Source organism: Nicotiana tomentosiformis, chromosome 2 (genome assembly GCF_000390325.3).
Source record: "Nicotiana tomentosiformis chromosome 2, ASM39032v3, whole genome shotgun sequence".
NCBI lineage: Eukaryota > Viridiplantae > Streptophyta > Magnoliopsida > Solanales > Solanaceae > Nicotiana > Nicotiana tomentosiformis.
This window is the reverse complement of record NC_090813.1, coordinates 180,551,391-180,573,239: the sequence shown is the minus strand read 5'-3', so window position 1 is coordinate 180,573,239 and position 21,849 is coordinate 180,551,391. Positions and strand designations below refer to the sequence as shown.

At 37.5% G+C, this 21,849-nt stretch overlaps 2 protein-coding genes and 1 long non-coding RNA gene across 4 annotated transcripts in view; all 3 read right to left on the bottom strand.

Moving 5' to 3' along the window:
• Positions 1 to 21,849, bottom strand: part of LOC104115109 (DExH-box ATP-dependent RNA helicase DExH11) — a 37,025-nt gene that overhangs the window by 13,303 nt on the left and 1,873 nt on the right. Inside the window, exons 2-14 of one of the 2 annotated variants that reach the window (XM_070196355.1) lie at positions 8,673 to 8,930; positions 8,144 to 8,404; positions 7,975 to 8,043; positions 7,702 to 7,777; positions 5,891 to 6,102; positions 5,637 to 5,744; positions 5,218 to 5,319; positions 4,819 to 5,019; positions 4,608 to 4,718; positions 1,605 to 1,672; positions 1,136 to 1,523; positions 697 to 852; positions 481 to 591 (exon numbers count right to left, since the gene is read on the bottom strand). In XM_070196355.1, coding sequence (XP_070052456.1) covers positions 481 to 591; positions 697 to 852; positions 1,136 to 1,523; positions 1,605 to 1,672; positions 4,608 to 4,718; positions 4,819 to 5,019; positions 5,218 to 5,319; positions 5,637 to 5,744; positions 5,891 to 6,102; positions 7,702 to 7,777; positions 7,975 to 8,043; positions 8,144 to 8,404; positions 8,673 to 8,930 — 2,121 coding nt within the window. Of the gene's footprint in view, positions 1 to 480; positions 592 to 696; positions 853 to 1,135; positions 1,524 to 1,604; positions 1,673 to 4,607; positions 4,719 to 4,818; positions 5,020 to 5,217; positions 5,320 to 5,636; positions 5,745 to 5,890; positions 6,103 to 7,701; positions 7,778 to 7,974; positions 8,044 to 8,143; positions 8,405 to 8,672; positions 8,931 to 21,849 lie in introns of those variants that run through there. The other variant, XM_018777298.2, reaches the window with a different exon arrangement.
• LOC108948318 (uncharacterized) lies at positions 12,789 to 18,361 on the bottom strand. Its single transcript, XR_011414413.1, has 3 exons — positions 18,025 to 18,361; positions 13,515 to 15,399; positions 12,789 to 13,416 (listed from the first exon to the last, which is right to left on the bottom strand). It is a non-coding gene; the product is annotated as an uncharacterized lncRNA (long non-coding RNA).
• Positions 15,323 to 17,647, bottom strand: LOC138906771 (uncharacterized). The gene is made up of 4 exons (XM_070196356.1): positions 16,937 to 17,647; positions 16,152 to 16,856; positions 15,946 to 16,064; positions 15,323 to 15,860 (listed from the first exon to the last, which is right to left on the bottom strand). The coding sequence occupies exons 1-4, from the start codon at positions 17,463 to 17,465 to the stop codon at positions 15,450 to 15,452; spliced, it is 1,764 nt and encodes a 587-aa protein (XP_070052457.1). The 5' UTR covers positions 17,466 to 17,647; the 3' UTR covers positions 15,323 to 15,449.

Sequence of the window (21,849 nt, the reverse complement as noted above, 5' to 3'; positions counted from 1 at the left end):
GATCACTAGATCCTAAGCCATACTTCCGAAACCAAGAATCATGGGGTCCTTCAAAATATCTTAATTGGATCCAAAATTATTAGATGATTTTCCCCAGGATCTTAAAAAGTTATTTCAGTATAATATCCTACTAGTACATGCTATCAGTACTAGTATATTCTAATATGACCAAATGTTAATTGCTGTATGTTATAAAGATCTGATATTAATTTTATTCATTTGATTAAGTTCTAATGTAAATTCTGTATGTATGTATCCATAATGTAATGAAGTATATAAGCATGTTTATACATATGACAAGTGCTCAAGTATAATTATGGGCGATGCTTAATGCAGAATAATATTTGAAATGAAATAAGTAACAAAATACGGAGAGGTCCTAACGAGCTGGGCATCTTTGTGGAACAATGTACCCGTTTGGTGCATAAGTTTCAAAACCTTAGATGCCCTATTCAAAAAGAACCGGGCATGTGACATTACCTTAACCAAACCTCGACAAAAAAGCATTTCTACAACTTCCTTGACAATTGGGAGGAACCCTGCATGATGCACAGCAATACCTCTACGGAGAAGGCTCTGAATTCTGACAATCTGTAGATTACATGACCATCAATAAGGCACTGTTCTAGATTTTAGCAGGGACCAAGAACCGCAAGGTCAACCAAATTAACAAATGCAGAAAATTAGGTAGGACACCTGCGGTAAGTTTCTGTCAGATCCCTTAAGCCGTGAAAATGCCTTATCACAGAATATCCTAATTTCACTTTTCTCAAAGCTACTTGTGAGATCAGTACCAGGGATGTTATCAGCTGATTTGTCACATCGATTCTTCGAAAAACAAAATATAACCACCTGAAATCACAATTTCATGACAAATATTAGGCTTTAAATACATGATAAGTCTATTGTCAACCTGTAAAAGGAAAATGGTTCTGTTAAACTGTTTTAAAGAAAAGGAAAAAAAATAAAACAGAGGACGAGATATCAAGAGACTAAATACCAACAGCAAAACACTGCTACATGCTACTTTCTTCAGGACATGCTAATAGTAATGCTAACTATACCATGAACAGGCTGTGGGAGGAAGATATACAAGGAACCATGCATGTTTAAAAAAATATAATTTTTTACATACAGGTAACAGCGATTTCTTCAAGAGTTTGTTAATCAGTGTCAACCACAAAGACGCCTCTGATCTCCTTAAGCCCATATTGTTCTGTCCAAAGCCATTGCTTTGGGTTCCCCAACCAGTACCAAAATTCCCTGATTTTTGGGGACCAGAATGCTTGTGTTGCTTCCCCTGAGAAGAGCTATCACGCCTCTGTCCTCGAGCCTTATCAGCAGCGGTTGAAGACCCAGGATGCAAGCTGGTGCCACCAGAGACAGAACTAGTGGTTTTCTTCTTATGTACATCTTTGGCTGCTTTAAATCCCTGAGGCAGAAACTCTTCATTCTCACATACTTTGTAAAGCTCCCCAGAATAGAAGAGACAATGCTCCAATGGGACCGGTCTTTTGGTCGTCCTGATAGAAAAGGGAATTTCAAGAAACAAAGTCATATAACTTCATAGTTTTGAATTATAATTTAAAGAAAGCACGACTAACCCAGTCACACGAATTTGCTTTTGTTTTGTTCGACCAATCCAGTCGGCAAATTCAATTGTGTTTGGTACCTGCAATGGAAAAATGAAAGATCTCTTACATGCCCTCCTAGCGCAAGCTCAAGCATTTGCTTTTCTAGTTCATAATTAGAGACCAATACTGGGGCTAACGTCTCTTCCCACTGATGCACATATTTATGTCATCCCAACTTGAGAGCTCCTTTTGACAGGTTTTACTAACCTATTACATGGCAACTGCAGTAGGTTAGCATTTTTTCCACTTTTGGTTTCCTCCAAACGCTCATGCTATGTCATAAAAGGTCGGGACCTTTCATGGTAGCAATTAACCTCTTCACTGCCAGCAATTTCCACGCTGACAAGTCAGAGAAACCCCGTCTCCATACATCTACCATTACCAGCTTAATTTCCTACAGGCGACAATCCTATGGACCAGGTGAACGACAATTTGCTAGTCCCGACCCATTGCCAATCCAAGAAATCCAGTTTCCATTGATTTCAAGTTGTATTCTAAAAATCCTAATATGATTCATTCTGTTTCATTTTCTCATTTCTCTTTTTCATTTGCTTTTTTTTTTTTTTTGTCTAGTTTTCTTAAGTTTCCATTAGATTACTGAAAAACCATATCCAAATGAGGTAACTGAAAGCTTTTTGTGTAAACAAAAGATAGGCACAATGCCAACCTACTACAACCATGCAATAGGTTTGTGAAGCCCTTTTTAAAAAGGAAGGAGTGGGTTCCCACTCCTACGGAAAGTAAGATATCTTTGATATAGTTGTCTTTTTACAGCTTGTTTGGATGGTTGTTACATATTGTATTGTATCGTATTGTTACTTTAAACACAATATTTGTTTTGATTGTTACTTAAATTTTATTGTATCGCATCGTTAAATCCGTCCTTACGTAACGATGAAAAGTGCTATTTTATGGAACGACCGATTTGTGGTCGCATCGTTACCTTATTTTTTTTCTCATTTTGCCCTCCTTATTATTAAATAATTCTATTTTATCCTTTACCCTACCTATTTATGTAATAATTCTGTCTCGTATCTTATTTTTTCTTTATAGTATTGCAAGTTTATTCTTCGTATTGTCGGTGCCTGACATCATGAAACAACGACAAACAATATAATATATCCAAATATTGTATACATCAAAACGATGCAGTACAATACAATACAATACAATACTATACGACACATTATGAAACGATACATAACAACCATCCAAACAAGCTGTTAGTTGAAATGGTCCAAATTTTAAAACTGTAGTCTAGACAGCATGTCATCCCCCTTTTTACTTAAATTGATTTGAGAGGGGGTTTACTGAAAGCCACCTCAAGATGAAAAGAGGGTCAGACATGAATTAAACGACATATCAAATGCAGCAAAAATCTTTCCATCAATGACGCATCAAAATAGAGTTTTTGGAATAATATCTGCCATAGTGCCATCTGACCTTTAGCTCACTACTTTTATTTCTATTTTGGTCCCTTTCTAAGAGGAGAGAGGTCTCAACTAGAGAAACCTTAAATTTGTGGCCAACATACATATTGTTTACAAGCCACAGATAATTTCATGTTCACTACAAATTTGAAGATGTTTTATTTTTTTCTTCTTCTTGGCGGCACCAAAAGGCTTTAACATTTGTGGACAAGATTTGGTGAAAGAAGAAATCAGCATACTATTTCCAGACTTGAGAAATTTCAAAAGTTCCATCCTGGTTTCCTATGTTTCCTCAGCAGTACATTGTATCAAGCAACTGCGTTCTGACCAACAACCAAACCTAATTATGTACCAACTATCCAGTGTATGCAAAACTTATCAAATAATGAGTGTCAAAAGAAAGATGTTCCATGCCACAGAAATGATGGCTAATCAACTCTTTTAAAATGCAACAATCGCATGACTTTGATGACCAAAAAAGTTTTTCACATAGTAAATATGGGCGGCCTCAATCCATAACACCCTAGAATAGTTATTTACATAAAGTATAACCAGAGATGCATCCACATGAACTGGTTTACTGTTATCTGTTGACCCTCTGAAAACATTATGCTTTTTAGACAAATTAGTAATCAAGATCAGATCAAGCAAAAGCCAAATGCTACCTTCTCTTAGATAAGCTGAGTGTAAAACGTTCGAACGGGCAGTACCGTACGTATAAGTGCTCCACATTGACTGAATGTATAATTATAATTTGTAAAGTGCGCATATAAAAAGATGCAGGCGTAAGACATTTGTCTCACACATTCGCATAAATCTTTCTCCCGTGTCTCTATTTCTCATATATTGATGCCGATTGGGCAGAGTTCTCATCTAATAGACGGTTTACTGTTGGATATTGTGTTCTAGTTGGGGACAATTTAGTACCAGGAAAAGCAAAAAACAAAGTGTGGTTACAACTACAAGACCCAGTGCCAAAGCTGAATATCAAGCCATCGCAGAAGCAACTTGTGAACTCATACAGATCAAACAACTACCGAAGAAAAAGTTCAAGGAAACCACTCAGATGGAACTTGCTTGTGATGATCAAGCTGCACTTCATATTGCATCAAATCCGGAGTTTCAAGAGATGATCAAGTACATACAAACTGACTAGCATTTGGTCAAAGAAAAGATACTCTCAAGAGACATCATCACAAGATTCTAAAGTCAAATGATCATACAAAAATATTTACCAAGCTCATCCTCGAATTAGTTACATTAGAAAGCTCGACACATTCGACAAGTATGCACCGACTGCAGGGAGAATGTTAGATTGAATAAGTGTAATTAGTTAGAAGGTGTACTACTGTACATATCAATATCCCACGTTGATCAAATGTGAAGTTATACACAGTAAAGTGTGTATAGAACAAATGTAGGCATTATATATTTGCCTCATGCATTCTCACACATCTTTCTATTGTGTCCTCAGTTCTCACACCATCATTAAGAGTGCCGAACCTAAAGCACAAAATAAAGTGATTAAAATATCAGGACCTACCGTAGCTGAAAGGAGGACAAAGTTGATATGTCTTGGGAGCATAATGATAACTTCTTCCCAAACAACACCTCTTTCAACATCATTGACATAATGCACTTCATCAAATATAACCTATACTCACACAAAAATGTAACCAACCAAATAATCTCAAGTACTGGAAAGATTGTAGAAATCAAACGAGCAGAACAAAAGTATTTAATAACATTTTTACCCATTCTATATCACGAATCATATCAGCCCCTCTGTAAAGCATTGACCTTAATATCTCAGTCGTCATTATAAGACAAGATGCCTCAGGTCTCAAGCTTATATCACCCGTGAGAAGGCCAACATCAAATTTCCCACAAAAATCCCTGTATTTTTGATTGCTAATTGTTTTGATTGGAGCTGTATATACAGCCCTGGTACAGTGCTGCAGCACACAATTAAACAAGACATAAATTGGGAGTAAGTAAAGACATGAAAATCTGGACAGAATTTACCCAAAAAATTGTAAAAGAACTTATAACTAGGAGAAGTAAAATACTACAAGACATTTTAGTCATAAGCATAGAAGAAGTTTATACTTTAGATATCAGTATAAAATTCCTGATATCAAGAGAAGTCATACTTTAGCTGCCAAAGCAAATGCATATTCTGCGACAGCAGTCTTCCCAGCAGATGTATGAGCAGCAACAAAGACAGAGTTCCCCTTTTCAAGATGATAGATGGCCTGCAATTAACGCAATGAGAAGGACCACAATTTTTTGACAGCTTGATAGGCATATATATGCCTGAAATGAAAAGGGAAAAAAACAACAAATAGCTTCAAGTTAATAAAAAAACAAAAAGAACTCAACCTATTATGTTCAAAAATAGCACTTAGCCATTCTTGCCAATGGAAATCATTTGGCTAAAATAAACATAGCCCCCATGATCAAAAGCATGTACTTTTCCAACAATTTCAAAGGACATGAGATCAAAATAAAGCAGGCTTAGGCCAAGTTCCATACGAGAACTGAGAACAGTACATAGACCATAAATTTATACCTCCTTTTGAAAGGGGTCGAGTTCAAATGGGAAAGTAAGAGCCATATCTGGAATTAGCTCATGAAATCGTTCTACAATGATTTTACTGCCACCAGTAACAGCCCATCCCTGCACCAGATACGTTGAGGAAAACCATGAGCAGAAGGATCACTATACTAGATGCACTGGTTAAAAATGGAGAACTCCTCTTTTACTTATTAAAAAAAAAGATATAGAGAACTCCTCTGTTAAACAGGAAATGTGCGAAGGATTACCTCATTCTCTTGACGTGCACCATCTTTATCCTCATCCAATCTTGAAGATGATCCTTCTGCTTCAACAGACAAAATCTCATCCAAGACAGATATCTCAGTGTCTAAAGCCTCATCAGCCACTTCGGACTTCTTTACTTCAGCTTCAACCTGAAGTGGCTCTAGCGTGACAGATGTCAATTGTTCTGCTTCAGATTGCAATTCAGACGTATGACCTATATGAGAGGAATAATATTAGTTCCGAAAAAGAGCCAAATATTTGCTTGTTTTCCATTTCTCTACAACCCAAAACTAAGAATACAGCAAGATGGAGCATTATGAAGAAAATCGCCCATAGTTGCTTTCCGTTCACGATAAGAAAAATCTTTCAGATTAAACATTTATACTTTGCAGAAACTCAACGGATAACAGCACAGCTATGAAGAGTTACAGATCCGATGGGGCACGAGAGACTAGCAGCTGCAACTCGAATGCAAGTTTACTAGAGTTCTTGCAAATGGATAAGCAAGATGATGACTCAAATGAGACGGAAACACAAATTGAGAGAATAAGAAAAAATGTTCTTGTCCTCATTAACACTTTGATCTTTGTCTTCTCTGAGAACACATAGAGAAGGTAATTCTTTCTCTAATAATTAACTTATTTCATAGTAGCCCATGATTCAAATATAAACAATGGTTTGATAACATTGCTCTAATCTTCCTCTTTCTCCTATTTTCAACTAGAAGCATCACTTCTTTTGTAAAATAAAATTTAGAAAAAGTATCAAACTATGCATATGTTACTCCACCTTTCAACATCTCCTTTAATTTCCATGGTTACTACTTACTAATTGTTGAAGTGTGTGACCATATCTCATCTAAAGGCTTAACCTGTTAGAGAGAGCACACTTTTATTTGCTTAATATATATCAACATGCCCCCTCACATGCGGTCCTAATTCTTTTTCATGGACCAAGCACATGTAAATTCTTGTTGATAATGAGTGGCAGTGAGTATCGAACCCAGGACCTCAGCCTGCTCTGATACCATGTTGAAGTGTGTAACCATCTCATCTAAAAAAAACTTAAGTTTGTTGGAGAGAGCACACTATTATCTACTTAATTATATATCAATATTAAATATCATTTTTGTATCAGACTGAATGAACCACTTCCAACGGTTCAATAATTCTGGTGTGCAGTTGCTGTTGCACACCTAAATAAATAAATAAAAGTATCCTCAACATAAGTTTTAGATAAAGTGGTCACACAATTTTATATGATATCAAAGTAGGCAAAGATCCTAGATTCAAGTCTCACAGCCACCAAAACAAAGACTAAGGCCCGTTATGAAAGGAAGTATTGCAGATTTAACTGAATAAATAAATGAAAGTGTACCCTATCTAACAGCTTAAACTTTTAAATGAAGTGGTCACACAACTAAGATATTTAATAAAGTCGGACACATCATGAGACAACTCCGTATTTCAACAAGCAGACACAATTTGGACTGTATACACTCCCATATTTCTACGGGCACCTCCACAACCTTATTATATGATGGTCTTAAATAAACATTTCACTTTTCTGGTATGGAAACTGCTTTCCCAACAAAAGGGGGGGAAAAGGAAAAAATGAGCTTCAAGGAGGAATGCGTGGTATATAAGCCACGCTATCCTAAAATATTACATGTTTGTTATATGTATCAGAGAAAACAAACTAACCCTGTCCTAGCTAAATTGGTTAGGTTGATCTAGAGATCTTTGATTATGAAATCACTCTTCAAACGCAAGAAACATAAAACAATCAAAAGAATTGTCTAGATAATACAGACCATCTCCAACAAACTCTGTGACATCCTCTTGCCAAGCTTTCTTAAACAAGTCATCAAACTGCACGGATAACTCACTCTGCAGATAGCCAGACAGAGATGCTTATCAGAAAACAAGAAGATGAGGCCAAAATTACTTGACCCATTCCATAGCAAATCTGACGAGCAGACCTAGGTGCATATGATCCATCACAGTTCTTACTTGATAGGATGGAAATACAAAATATAGATGTCTGTATTTTATATAAGAAAACTTGAGTTCATACTGATACTGACCAGTTTCACCTCCGCTGTGTTCGTGACAGCACTCTGATCCTCATATATATTCCATGAGAAGGAATGTGTCTTCATTAACATAAAATAAGATCTCTCAGAACTTCATGTATACAGAGAATAGAAACTTAATCAAGAGCTCTTCAATGGTTAAAAAACTCAAGCACCTTACCTTAAGATCACCAAGATCAGGCCCTTGCTTAAAGCTTGGAGGAGCGGTTTGGGCAGGACCGCCATTAAGCACCTCCCTTACCCATTCACCATTGGTAGCACCATCAGGAACAACTCTGCCCAATGAAGGAGAATCATCCAAGCCACCAGGTCGGAAAGGACGATTATTGATGCTTCCTCTAACGAAATCCTTTGGTGGTCCAACAATACGCGGCAGAGCCCCAGAATCCTCAGTTCCAACTGTAAGTTCAGATACATCTCTCTGAGAAGTCAGAAATTAGCCAAAAATTGTCATGATTAGCAACCAAAAAAAGGAAATTGTCAGACACTGAAATTCTCCGGTAGTTTTAGTATGGAAAGGAAATGGAAAATCAGAAGTAGTGAAAGAACTTGTTAAAACATGAACACTTTTTCCTTGTTCCTTTTTGTTGGGTTGTGGGGTGTTTTTGACTTACTCGTGATTGTCTTATACCGAGCTAGCAACTAAATCAATAACAAGTTGATAAAATGAAAATGCAAATCCTAAATACCTCCTCTGAGTTTGGCTCCCATCTTCCATTATCCAATCTGTCCCTCTGACGTCTAAAAGGCACTTCCCATGTTGGAACAACAACAGATCGTGGCAAAGATGGATCTGGAAGGATTTTAGCTCTTTCAAACCAATCAAACTCCCACTGCCTTCCGGCTTTTTCGGGAGAAAACTCATCTGCATCCAGCTGAGGCAATAGATACTTCTCCCTAATATATTCTTTTATTGTTTCAGGTGTTTCCTTTGGAAATGCAGGCGGCTGAAATGACAGTAAAAGTGATCGTAAACAGTTTTTACTATTTTGTTTTTAAGAGGAATGGAAATGAGAACTGATATGGAGTGAGTACTGGAGTTAAAAGTTTCAAATTATACATCAAGTAGAGATGGCATTATTAGGGAGGTTGACAAAAGGTAACAATTTAAGTTATTCATATAACTGGAAATATTAAATATGGATATGCTGCTAGTATATAAAACTCGCTTGAAAGTCCTTGGCCTTATAGGTAGCAATTCAAAGAGCTATCAACCAATCAACTACGCCTCAATCTAACATTAGATGGGCCGGCTATCTGCATCCTCTGTATCTATTCCGCTCTATCCAAGTAAATTCTATTTCAATACCAAATATTTTGCCTTTTACGAAAAATTAGGGATTTTCTAAAACTAGAGCTTCTTCAAATCTCCCACTTACAAAGATTCCTAGAGTCAAAACCCAAAAGCTAGATTAAGATATTAGAGCCAGAAAAAATATACAGGCTTCAACTAGGGGGGATTCCAGAAAGGTTAACCAAACAGTTTGCAGGATGCTAATTATTATTTCAAAAGCAAATTAGAGGGAAAGAGACAATCAAACTAGGTCATGTTTTAAAAAGCTTGATCACTAAGAATTTAGTGCAAACAACTGACCTTCCTTGTTCAAAGTGGTTGGCGAGTTCTCTCCAAACTACTAGGTCAAGGGTTCAAGACGGATAACCGGTCTCAAAAAAAAAATTATTGCAAAACTTATATCTCTTGCTATTGAGTACATATCAAGCATTTGGTGGGTCGTTGCTTGATCGGATTAATATGGACTTGAAAATCCAAATCAAGAAAGAATAGTTTTTGCTAACCAACCAACACCAACCAATAATAAACAAAAAGTTGGATCCCTGGCTGAAGATACACGCACATGGACAGATTGAGATTCCAAAACCTCAAGAGTTAACTAGTACTTCTTTGGAATAAATGAACAAGACTTGTTACGTCCAAGCATGCATCAGAAATCAATAACAAAATAAAAAACCCAATATTTTTGTAGACAAGAAAAGGAAATTCATTAATTAAAACCACATAAGTGAGCAACCGGAGCCACAAAGATAGCACCGCAAGTAAAAGGAAGCATTTGATTCAAGCACATTCCCTCAAACAGGTTCAGCATAGCACACTCCAAAAGTGACTGACTTGACTACAACAACATTAAGAGTCAAATGTGTCCTCCAAGAAAAACAAAAATCTACCAAGAAGATTAAATCCTTCTGGCACTATAAATTTAAATTCAGAAAAATTGTATCGTATCAAACAGAACTTTTTTTATTGGTATTATCAAATAGAGCCCCAGTTTTAACTGCAGAAAGGTAGATAAAGGATAACTATGGACCAAAGGTAATCTACAAGTGGAAATGCAACTGAAAAGGAACCATGAATAAACAATAAATTTTTAGAAAAACTAGTGAACCTTATCTTTGCTTATTAAAAAAAGGAAAAAATAAAAGTAGTGAACCATTAACCACTTTACAGGATCAGGAGGAAAGACATAGACCAAAGAGATGAATTCCCTAGGTTGTTCAACAGTGTGTTAGTAACTGCACCATAGACTTGTTCATGTTATAGAAGATCAGACTTATTCCTTATCACTTTATACTAGGCCACTACATGCTAAAGTAACATATTCACAACCTCTTACCGACCAGGACAGATTTTTGACATGTAATTCACAACCCAAGATGTTCGTTGCACCCTCCTTTTTCGGTATGACAGCTATGAAGGAAGCATTGAGACTTTTTTCAAATTCTCCGGTCTCCTGAGATGCAGCAATGATCTCCATAATCTCTCCTTTGACCGTGCTTCAAAACAGTTAGAAGAAAGCCATTGTGAATCCATTCGGTCCCGGGTCTTATCACCTGAACATCTCTCTACTGCCTCCCTCAACTCGTCTTCCGCAATTGCCCTCTCCAATCACTCCCTCTTATGCTCACCTATTTAATTGAACACTGACCCTCCCAACTTCGGTATTCAATTGTTCATAAAATCTCAGTATTCCCCCTTACCTCCTCTCCCTCATATTCCACCTCATCCACTTTCATAGACCATAAAATTTCTCCTCTTATTTGCTATTGTTACCCTATGGAGGAACTTTTATTTGAGTTACCCTCCTCCAATCACAAAGCTCTCAATTTTTGTCTCTGCTAAGAATTAGGAAATTGTTAATATGGAAAGAGCCCACTGCTGGTAAATATGGAAAAATAATCCTATATTTGTGTAATTAGAAATAGGAATTACTAAAGATCCTTCCCTTTTTAGAATTGTTTCTGAACACTATTTAAACTCCGAAATGCTTAAGGAAAAAATCTAGTCATTCATTCCCCCAAATTTCTTCTTTTTCTCTCCAGTATCAGTTGGCCAATATTGTTACAACGTCACTCCAATGCTCCAAAATTGAATATATTCGAGGCAAGTTAGGAGCATACAATATGTACGCTCCAACTTGAGGGGGAGTATTAAGAATTAGGAAATTGTTAATATAGAAATAGTCCATTCCTAGTAAATATGGTAAAATCCTTATAATTGTTTAATTAGAAATAGGATTTACTTACCCTTCCTTTATCGGATTACTTTCCTTTCATTTCATTTTTTAGGATAACTTGTAAACAATATTAAGATCCCAGCATGCTTGAGGAGATAATCGAGCCAATTATTCCCCAAGTCTTCTTCTTTATCTTTCGTTTACAATTTCCAACTTATATCTTGAGCTATTGCTGATGTAGTTCTCTCTCTCTTCACATCCTCCTTCACTTTTTAACTCTACTCCAATTCCCTCACCCTTTTTGCCCTCTCAACTTCTCTAATTCATTCATAAGTTTTTGCATCTTCATCTCTACCCTCCCAAAAACCTCCATATTCCACACCTTTATGTCCCCCCTTTCAATAATTTTGAATTTTGTGCGACCGGGAATGATGGTTTGCCCATGACTACATATCCATTCCCTAGCCTCCCGCTCTATCTCCAAAGTCCGTTTTTCTAGCCACATGTTCTCAAATCTGATAGGCGGCTTGGTCGAAATTACCCTCGGCAAGAGAATCTTTCGCACAATCGTAACCATTTCCTCCCAAGAGGTCAACACTAAGAATATGTCTAATCTTGATTTTAATGTTCAGTCCTCTACCCTAGACAATGAGAAACTAGCCCTATCAAAAGAAAATCAATAAAAATGATTATCAATGAACTCTAAGAGCTCCTCAATTTCCTTTGACATTGTTTTACACCACATCATTCCCTCTGAGAACCTAATATTATTGAAGGTCCCCCTCCCCCCCAAACACCTACAGAATATCTTATTCCACTGTAGAGGTGGACAACTCCCAACACTTCTCCGTCGACCCCTCCTCATCGGCCCATTCGGCTCTCCATCCTACCCCTCTTTCCCCTTACACCTCCTCCCATGCACCATAGTGTTATCTCTTCTTTCATGAGATTTCGCCTACCTCTTTTCCCTCACGCTCATATCCCTTTTCCCAACATTGCTTACTTTTCTTGACTCTTATTCATGTCAATTAAAAGATCGATGACTTTGTCCTCCTCTTACTCAATCGAACACCCAACAATTCCTCAAACTTTAGAAATCTATTCCCCTCATCCAATTAGTCATTCTCTACCCCCTTTCGATGATAGTTAATGGTTGAGCATTCTCATTTACCCTTCATACTTTCCCCCTATCTACACCTCCCCCTCCATAGGAACTCCCCTTATCTCCTCCCAACTCCCAGTGTTTTTGAGAGCAAGAAGCGCAAAAAACCCGCAGGGGCTCGCCTCACTTCAAAAGCGAAGCGCGAAGCGAAGCGCACGCTTCATTGAAGTGAAGCGCAATTCTTAAAAAACATAAAGTAAACCTTGCAAAGAGATAATATAAATAATCAAAAAGTTCAATTTAAAAACTTAAAAGTAGGTACCACAAAATCCTCCATAAAGCATTAGATAAGCCAAATCAAAACCACTAAATTACTAGAATCAACGTCGTATTCTACTACTCTTCTAGTTCTTCAAGATTGTCAAAATCTTGAATTCCTCTATTATCTTCATATTGCTCGTCATCTTCCTCTTCCTCTTCCTCTTCCTCTTCCTCTTCCTCTTCCTGATCACTTTCATCTTCATCAATTAGGGATCGACTTGTAGTACCCACACTTTTTCCCTTCCTATTCGAGCTTAAACTTGAAGTATTCCTCCTTAAACCATAAGGGTTCTCCCCAACTCCACTAGCCTCCACAACATCGGCCCAAGTAAAATTAGAGTCGCCTTCAAATACTTCTTCATCTTCACAATTTTCGGGGATTTCGGTTAGCCACTCATTAGCCTCATCAATATTGTCCAAAAGAATTGGATCAATTAGATTGCGGTGGTTGTAGCGATGCCTCAATGCTCTATTGTATTTTATGAACACTAGATTATGGAAGCGCTTCAAGGTTAGTCGATTCCTCTTCTTTGTATGAATCTTCAAACAAGATGTGTCAACTAATTAGTAGGAGTTAGGACAATTGAGATATAATTTACTTTATCTCAATACACGAAATCATTCTTTTTAGTTCTCACGTGTTCAAAAACGCTCCAGTTCCTTTCACATTCGGATGAGCTACAAGTTAAACTTAGAACTTTGATGGCGAAAGTCTGTAAATCCGGAGTCTCTGCACCATATTGGTCCCACCACTCAACTATAGAAGTGAAAAAATAATATTCAAGAGTTAATAAGTATTAAAAAAATACATTAAAAGTTAGAGCTATAAACTATAGAAGCACTTGGTCACTTGGCGACTTCGTCTTTCTTTGTTTAATAGCCAGTCGCAGCTTAAAAAGTCCTTCAGCTGCCTTGTAAATAGCAAGCTGATCTACTATCTTTTCTTCCGGCTCATCATCTTGGGCCAACTTAATAACACACTCAAGGAATTCCTTCCACACTTCGTTAGCCAGGGAATTATTCTCATACTGATCATAAAAGAGTGACGGGTTCAGAATAAGTCTAGTTGCATGCAAAGGTCGATGAAATTGCTCCGTCCATCTTGAATCAATGATCGGAAAGACCTTTGCATATTTCTGATCATCATTGAATGTTGCTTGAATAGCCTCTTTGGCCCTATCCATAACTTAATTAAGGTAGCCCATTGATGGTCTTTACTCCCCATCCACCAAACGGAGTACTCTAATCAATGGGCCACCAATTTTAAGAACATGAAGGACATCATTCCAAAAAGAATAAGAAAGAATAATGCGTATAGCTTCTTTCCCCCAGCTTCCTTTGCAAATTTACTCTTGTTCCATTCCTCTGAAATGAACAACTTTCTCAAATTGGCTTTTTGCAAGTGGATACTATACAAAGTCAAGAAAGCAATGGCGAACCTTGTCTTGCTCGGTTTCATCAAATTTTTTTGTTTGGTGAATCTTCTTATCATATTCAATAACAAGGGCCGCTGAGCAATATAAGAATGTACCCTAACGCCTCAGCCAAAAACTGTAGAGAAGGGTTTTTCCTTGAAAATGTCCCCGAACATTAAGTTGATACAATGAGCCGCACATGGAGTCCAATAGATATTTGGGTACGCTCATTGCACCATACCACCCGCTTTAGCATTTTCACTCGCATTATCAGTGACCACTTGAACAACATTGCTTGGGCCAATCTTTTCAATGTTGTTCTGAAACAAGGCGAACATTTTGATGTGGTCCGTGGACGCGTCGCTAGCATCAATTGACTCAAGAAACAAAGTTCCCTTGGGAGAATTTACCATCACATTTATAATCATTTTCCCAGTTCTTGTCGTCCATTTATCCATCATAATGGAGCATTTATACTCTAAGTTGCTCCGACATGGCAGTTTAGGTGCCGCACCCATGTCGACACGACACTAGTATGGGTGTGGGTATGGGATCCGTACAGGATCTGGTCAAACAATTTTGGGTGCTTTGACCACCGCGGACGAAAAAAATTGAGATGAGATACAACTTGATTCCAGAAATCAAAACCAAAACTAAGATAAATTCGAAGAAAATAGCATATTTTATCTAGGAAATCAATCTTTTACTTATTTACAACTTGAAAATAAAAAAGAAATCCACACTTAACATGCTATACGTAAGTATTCCACAAAATTTCTCATAATTTAGAGATATTTTTATATTTTTGAATTACTTTTAGCCGGATCCCCGCACCCGTATCCGTACTAGAATCCATATCCCCGAATCTTAGAATTTACATCTCGAAGGATCCGACCCAGTGTTTTGGATAGCGTGCGGCGACAAATAGCGACGAGGGCCCGCTTCACTGAGCCGAGAGGCGCGCAGCGAAGCGCTCGCCTTTTTGATGTGAAGCGACAATTTATACAAAAACATAAAATATTATATACATATAACTAAAAACTCAATAACAATAATATATTAATAAATATATCATTCAAAAATTAAAGACTCAATAGATAGTCATAGACTCATAGTAGATTCATAAACTAAAGTCTAATAGTCTAAAACAAGCAACGTCTATTCTTCTTCAAGATTTTCAAATTCTACAACTTCATGAATGTTAGCATTATATTGGCTATCATCTTCTTCATCCTCGGAGTTTTCATCAATTAGGGACCGGCTTGAACTTGCTACTCCCTTTCCCTTGTAACTTGAAGAACTCCCTCTAAGACCATAGATATTCTCCTCAACTCCAACCGCCATAGAAACAGTACCCCAATCAAGATCATCTCCTTCATACACTTGTTCATCTTCATGATTTTGGGGGGCTCCAGTTAACCATTCATTTGCCTCGTCAATGTTGTCCAACAAAATTGGATCAATGGTATCGCGAGCTTCATAACGTCGCCTCAATGTTCTATTGTATTTAATATACACTAGATCATTGAGACGCGATAGCTCAAGCCTATTCCTTTTCTTGGAGTGAATCTGCGCATAAGTTGTTTAGATTAATTAATCGATACTAATAATAATACAATATAAAATATATTAATATAATAAATCTACTTCTTACATGCTCAAATACGCTCCAATTTCTCTCGCATCCAGATGCACTACAAGTTAGGCTTAGTACTTTGATGGCAAACTTTTGCAAGTTTGGAGTTTGATGTCCAAATTGCTTCCACCATTCAACTATAGAAAAATATTTTAAAAGTTAATAAGTATAAATCAAATAAATTAATTTAAAGTTATAAGGATATCTATATTAAAGTTAGTTACCTGGCGACCTTATGTCTCTGGCTCTAATGGCCGCTTGTAAACCAAATAGGCCCTCTGCTTGTGAGTACCTACCAAACTCCTCCCCTATTTGATCTATCGTCGCTGAATTAGGGACCAACTTCTCAAGACATGCATGGTATCCAATCCACACCTCTGAAGCCAAAGTTTCATCTCTAGTGTTCTTGTAAAATAATCCCGGGTTCAGAAGATGGCCTGCTGCATGCAAAGGTCGATGGAGTTGATTCTCCCACCTGATATCAATTATCTCAAAAACTTTCTCATATTTTCTAACATCTCCCTCAAATGACGCTGCAATAGTCTCTTTGGCTCTATCCATAGCCTCATAAAGATAGCCCATTGGTGGTTTTCTCTCCCCATCCACCATACGAAGTACCTTAATCAAAGGACCACCAACTTTAAGAGCCCGAACGACGTCATTCCAGAATGATGGAGAAATAAGAACTTTGGCAGTTTCTTTTCCCGCAACTTCCTTTGCATATCTATTATCTTTCCATTCATTTGAAAGAACTAGCTTTCTCAATTTTTTCTTTTGCAAGTAAAAACTATGCAAAGTTAAGAAAGCCGTTGCAAATCTAGTCTTGGCCGGTCTCACCAAATTTCTTTCATTTGTGAATTTCCTCATCAAATTCAACAACAACGGCCTCTGACTGATGTAAGAATATACCCTGACGGCCTTAGTGAAAACTGTAAAAGTAACAATAACAATTTTATAGTTAATACTTAATAGGATAGGACATAAGTATAAATAACTATATTAAAGTTACCTGAAGCATATGGGTTTTCCTTGAATATGTCACCAAACATCAAGTTGATACAATGGGCAGCACATGGAGTCCAATAAATGCGTGGATACATAGCTTCCATCATCCTACCCGCACTAACATTCTCACTAGCATTATCTGTAACAATTTGTACAACATTTTCCTGTCCAATTTTATCAATAGTCTTTCTAAACAAGCTGTACATTTTGCTTCCATCCGTAGAAGAGTTGCTAGCATCGTGAGATTCAAGAAAAACACTCCCTCTTGGAGAGTTCACCAACACATTTATGATCATTTTTCCATTCTGTGCTGTCCATTTATCCATCATAATGGAACATCCAAACTTGTTCCATTCCACTTTATGCTCCTCAATAATTTGGTCTATCTTCTTCACCTCTTTTTTAAGATGAGTTACTCTAACTTCATGATAGCTAGGAGGCTTCATTCCTGGGCCATATTGTCCTACAGCTTCAATGAATTTATCAAAAGTTTTGTAGTTAACACAGTTGAAAGGAAGCCCTGCATCATACATCCATGCTGCAAAGGCACTTACGGCGCGGTCTCTCAAAATCTTCTTGGCTTCTAAACCTAGACCTTCTTCACCTTTTCCCTTTTCTTGTTGTTTTGCCGAGAAATAAAGATTGAGAGGACCTTTTGTCACTGTACGTGCCGTCGTGGATGACCCACTAGAACTATTTGAAGATATCTTATGAGTTTTTGGGGGGGAGGTCTCATTTCACCATTTTCATCCATTTCATCATCTTCATCAATTAGATTCACCGATGCTTCAAAATTCATTTGAGTTCTTGTCACATTTTTCTTATCAACAAATGCTTTTACTTCCTCCCTAACCTCGGGCGGACAAAGGGGACATTGTACTACATTTTTAAATCCACCTATCAAATGTTGCTTGTGACGAGTTATCCCACCATTATATGTTTTTTCACAAAACACACATTTAATTGCGGATCTTGATGAGCCTTGTATAGCATAATTCCAAGCTATATCATTTCGTTTATTACTATCGGATGACATTTCAACGCTGTTTTATTGAAAAAAAAATTATCAAGTCAATATGCAATTAATTCTACTCTATAAGAGACTATAAGTCAATAATTGAAAAAAAAAAAAAAAAAAGGGGCCGGAAAGAAACAGAAAGTTTGTTAAGAGAAGAAGCAACCTCTGTTATTTTGCAAAAACAGGGCTTCGAAACAACCTCTGTAATTTTGCAAAAACAGAGCTTCAAAACCTCTGTTATTTTGCCAAAACAGAACCAAAAAAATAGAGCACAAAAACAGACCTCTCTTTCTGTTAAGAGAAGAAGAAACCTCTGTATTTTGCTCGAAAAATAGAGCAGAAAACAGACCTCTGTTTCTGTTCTTTTCGACAAAAAACAGAGGAAAAAAATAGAAAGAAGAAGAAGAAGAAGAAGGAGAAAGGAGAAAGAAGAAAGAAGAAAGAAAAAAGAAGAAAGAAGAAGAAGAAACCTCTGTATTTTGCTCGAAAAATAGAGCAGAAAACAGACCTCTGTTTCTGTTCTTTTCGACAAAAAACAGAGGAAAAAAAATAGAAAGAAGAAGAAGAAGAAGAAAGAAAAAAGAAGAAAGAAGAAAGGAGAAGAAGCATACCTGGACTTTCAATGGCTGGAACCTCAAGCTTCTGAAAGAAGAAGACGATGGCTCGCGAGTTCAGAACGTCAAAGTCTCAAAGAAGCTCTGTTGTTTTGTTCAAGTTGAAGAAGATATGTTGTCAAGCCCTAATCACGGCCCTTTTTGTTGAGTCTTTGCTTTTTTCTTTTTTTTTAAAAAAAACAAAAGGCGACGCTATGGTCGCTTCTCGCGACACTGTCGCCTCTCGCCACGCAGGCAGAGGCGAGCGCTATTTCGAAACGCAACGCAACAGAGGCTATGTGGCGACACTGTCTCGCCTCGCCTCGCCTCACGCTATTAGCGCTGAGGCGAGCGCTATTTATAACACTGATCCGACCTCTAGATCTGCACCCGTGTCCAAGCAACTTAGTCTATACTTGTTCCACACAACTTTATGTTCCTCCACAATTTTATTGGACTCCTCCACTTCCGATAAGGATCTCTGACTTCATGATATGTGGGGGGGCTTCATTCCAGGTCTATATTGACCAACGGCCTCAATAAAGTCTCCCAAAGTGTTAGTATAGTTGACACAATTGAAGGGGAGCCCTGCATCATAGACCCATCGTGCAAAAGCTTTAACTGCACGATCCCTTAAAATGTCCTTGGCAATTTTTTGCAAATCTTTTCCACAGCTCTTTGTTTCTGGCTTCTTTGGGAAATAACAATCTATAGGACCTTTAGTCTTACTCGTACCCGTCGATTCATGGCTTGAAGAGATTGCATCTCTTCCTCGTTTTGTTGGAAGTGACAAATCAGCAGCTTCACCTTCTTCCATATCATCGTCGTCATCATCATCATCAAGATTCGTCACAAATGGTTGATGACTCATTTCATGTTTTAGCTCCTTCTTCTCAACAAAATTCTTTATTTTCTCCCTCACCTCCGGCGGGCATTTCGGACAACTTGTGGCGTTTCTATTGCCACTAATAAGATGGAATTTAAAGCGATAAATTCCCCCGTTGTAATCTTGTTACAAAACTTGCATATAAATTTGTACTATTCTTCTCATTAACTTTATCACTATATCGCTAAGCCGGGTCTTTCTCTTTCGAACTTTGGAACATTTTTAATCCCTATTAAGATATAAGAAAAACAAACAGAATGAAATAAACTGAAAATAACACACACACACACACACACACATATATATTATATATATATATATATATATATATATAACTGAAATCAGCAACACCTTAATTAAATTAAATTTAATAACTGAAATCAGTAACATTTCAAAGAAAAAGGGAAAAAACGTAAAAACAATATAATAATTAAGTTTAATATACTGAAATCAACAAAGCAACAACATTTCAAAATATAATAATTAAGTTTATAAACTGAAATACACACAAAAATTAATAAATAAAGGCCAAATAAGAAGAATCAAAGGAAAAAAAAAACGGTTGCCTGCCCTAGCAGTGAGCAGTAGTGGACGCCTTGATGGGAAGAAGAAGAGAGAAAAAAATTAAAAGAAGGAGAAAGAAGAAAAAAAGAAGAAGAAAATTACCTGGAGGCTGGATCAGCGAACCCTAGCAGCAGTCGATGGAAGAAGAAGAAATGTTTTCGCTTTGGGTTGGGGTCTATATTTTGAAATAATTAAAAAAAGACCCAATCTTTTTAAAAACAAAATGACCCATTTAAATGAAGCAATCATTTTTTTTCTTCGCTTCTCTGCATCGCTTCTCGCTTCAGGTATTGAAGCGCTCGCTTTTGTAAATCGATTTGCTTCAGCTTCAAAAAAGCAATGGGTTGTCGTTTCTCGCTTAAAGCGACGAAGCGCTCGCTTTTTCAAGCACTGCCAACTCCCCCATTTGCTTCCTCCAACTAAAGTCCCTCCTCTAAAGTAGAAGTTTTGGATGATTGTCTTAATCAACTGCAAACTACCAAAGGTCCTTGATGAGCTCCAGCTAGCTCATGTCATTTCTCATCACAAACTGCCTTCCCCCATCTCTTGTACTTATTTTGAGCTCCCATCGAAATGCCGGCACTAAATTCAAACGCCTTAAACCTAGCTAGTCTCCTCTCCATCTACAACAACACTAGAATTATGATCCCCGATCTCCGCCTTCAAAAGAGAAGAACTCAAGGATTTTTGTCCTAACCTTAAGGCACATGATCCCTCTTCTCTCTTTCCCCTTATGTTTTTTTACAATACAGTACAAAGGGAGTGTTGTAAATTCTGCACATGTGAGCAAAAGCCAAAAGTATGACCCCTCTACTCAACATAGGAAGGTGAAAGCAATTCTCTTTTATTTTGGTAATCTAATTCAACATATTCCTCATATTAGTGATCTAAGCCAAGGGCACTCATGTCTTTTTACCATATTCTTTTAGTCTTTATTTCTCCCACATTAAATTGCTCACCACCTGTATTTATGGACGATGAGAACTCCCCCACTCTCACATGCACTACCTTCCTCCCTCTATTCCTCGTAATCCCTTCTCTTTCTCCTCCCTATCCCAACATACTCTTTTACCCCCAAAGGAAAGTGCTCAATCCGAAATCCCAGTAACACCCAAATATCCCATCTCCCCATCATCAATCACCACTGACACTGGTACACTACCTCCCTTTCTCACCAAAATCCAAGCCATTGACATGTCGAGCATGCTACATGTAGCATTTTGCAAAACCCCACACGTCTCCTACTTTTTAGGAAAATTAAAAACACCACATGTTTACTGTTAGCCCAACCAAGTGTATTGGAACTACGTCGCTAGCAAACTGGGGTGGATGCATCCTGACATCTTGCTCCACCTTTCAAGCTTTAGAAAATTTCCACCCATCCATCTTCGGTTTTCAGAAAATACTCTGGTGGCTTGCTTCTCGTCAGAGAGTATGAAAAGGAACCTCACATAAGCTAACTCCCATGCCTGTAACACCCAATTTGTAATAGCTTCCGGCTAACCCGCCCACTTTTCAAAACATCCTACTAAACATGTGCTCAAAAAGCTCTTCCTCCTCTTAGTATACTCACTTAAGGCCCTCAATGTTTGGTTCCTTGCCAACATCTATTCTCCAACAATTTTCATCAAACTCCAACTTTGGCCACATCATAACAACCTTGATGACAAAAGTTATGACTTTTCTTAATTCAATAGAAAAGAAAGAGTCCTTCTCTAGCCATTTCCACCCAACTTCAAGCAGTGAACAAAGAGGAAAACACTTGTTGGAAAAGCTGAAAAGTCATCAAAAACTATTGGAATTGTGCTGCCACTTTTCTGGTCATCAAATGAGGTCTGACATGAATGGTCAAACTC

Excerpts from the sequence above, each read along its gene's own strand:
- LOC138906771 (XM_070196356.1), bottom strand. The coding sequence starts at position 17,465 with ATGTATGATGCAGGGCTTCCTTTCAACTGTGTTAACTACAAAACTTTT. Across the intron at positions 16,065-16,151 it reads CAGAGACATAAGGTCGCCAG|TTGAATGGTGGAAGCAATTT; the intron begins GTAACTAACTTT and ends ATTTTTCTATAG. Across the intron at positions 15,861-15,945 it reads ATTGGAGCGTATTTGAGCAT|ATTCACTCCAAGAAAAGGAA; the intron begins GTAAGAAGTAGA and ends ACTTATGCGCAG.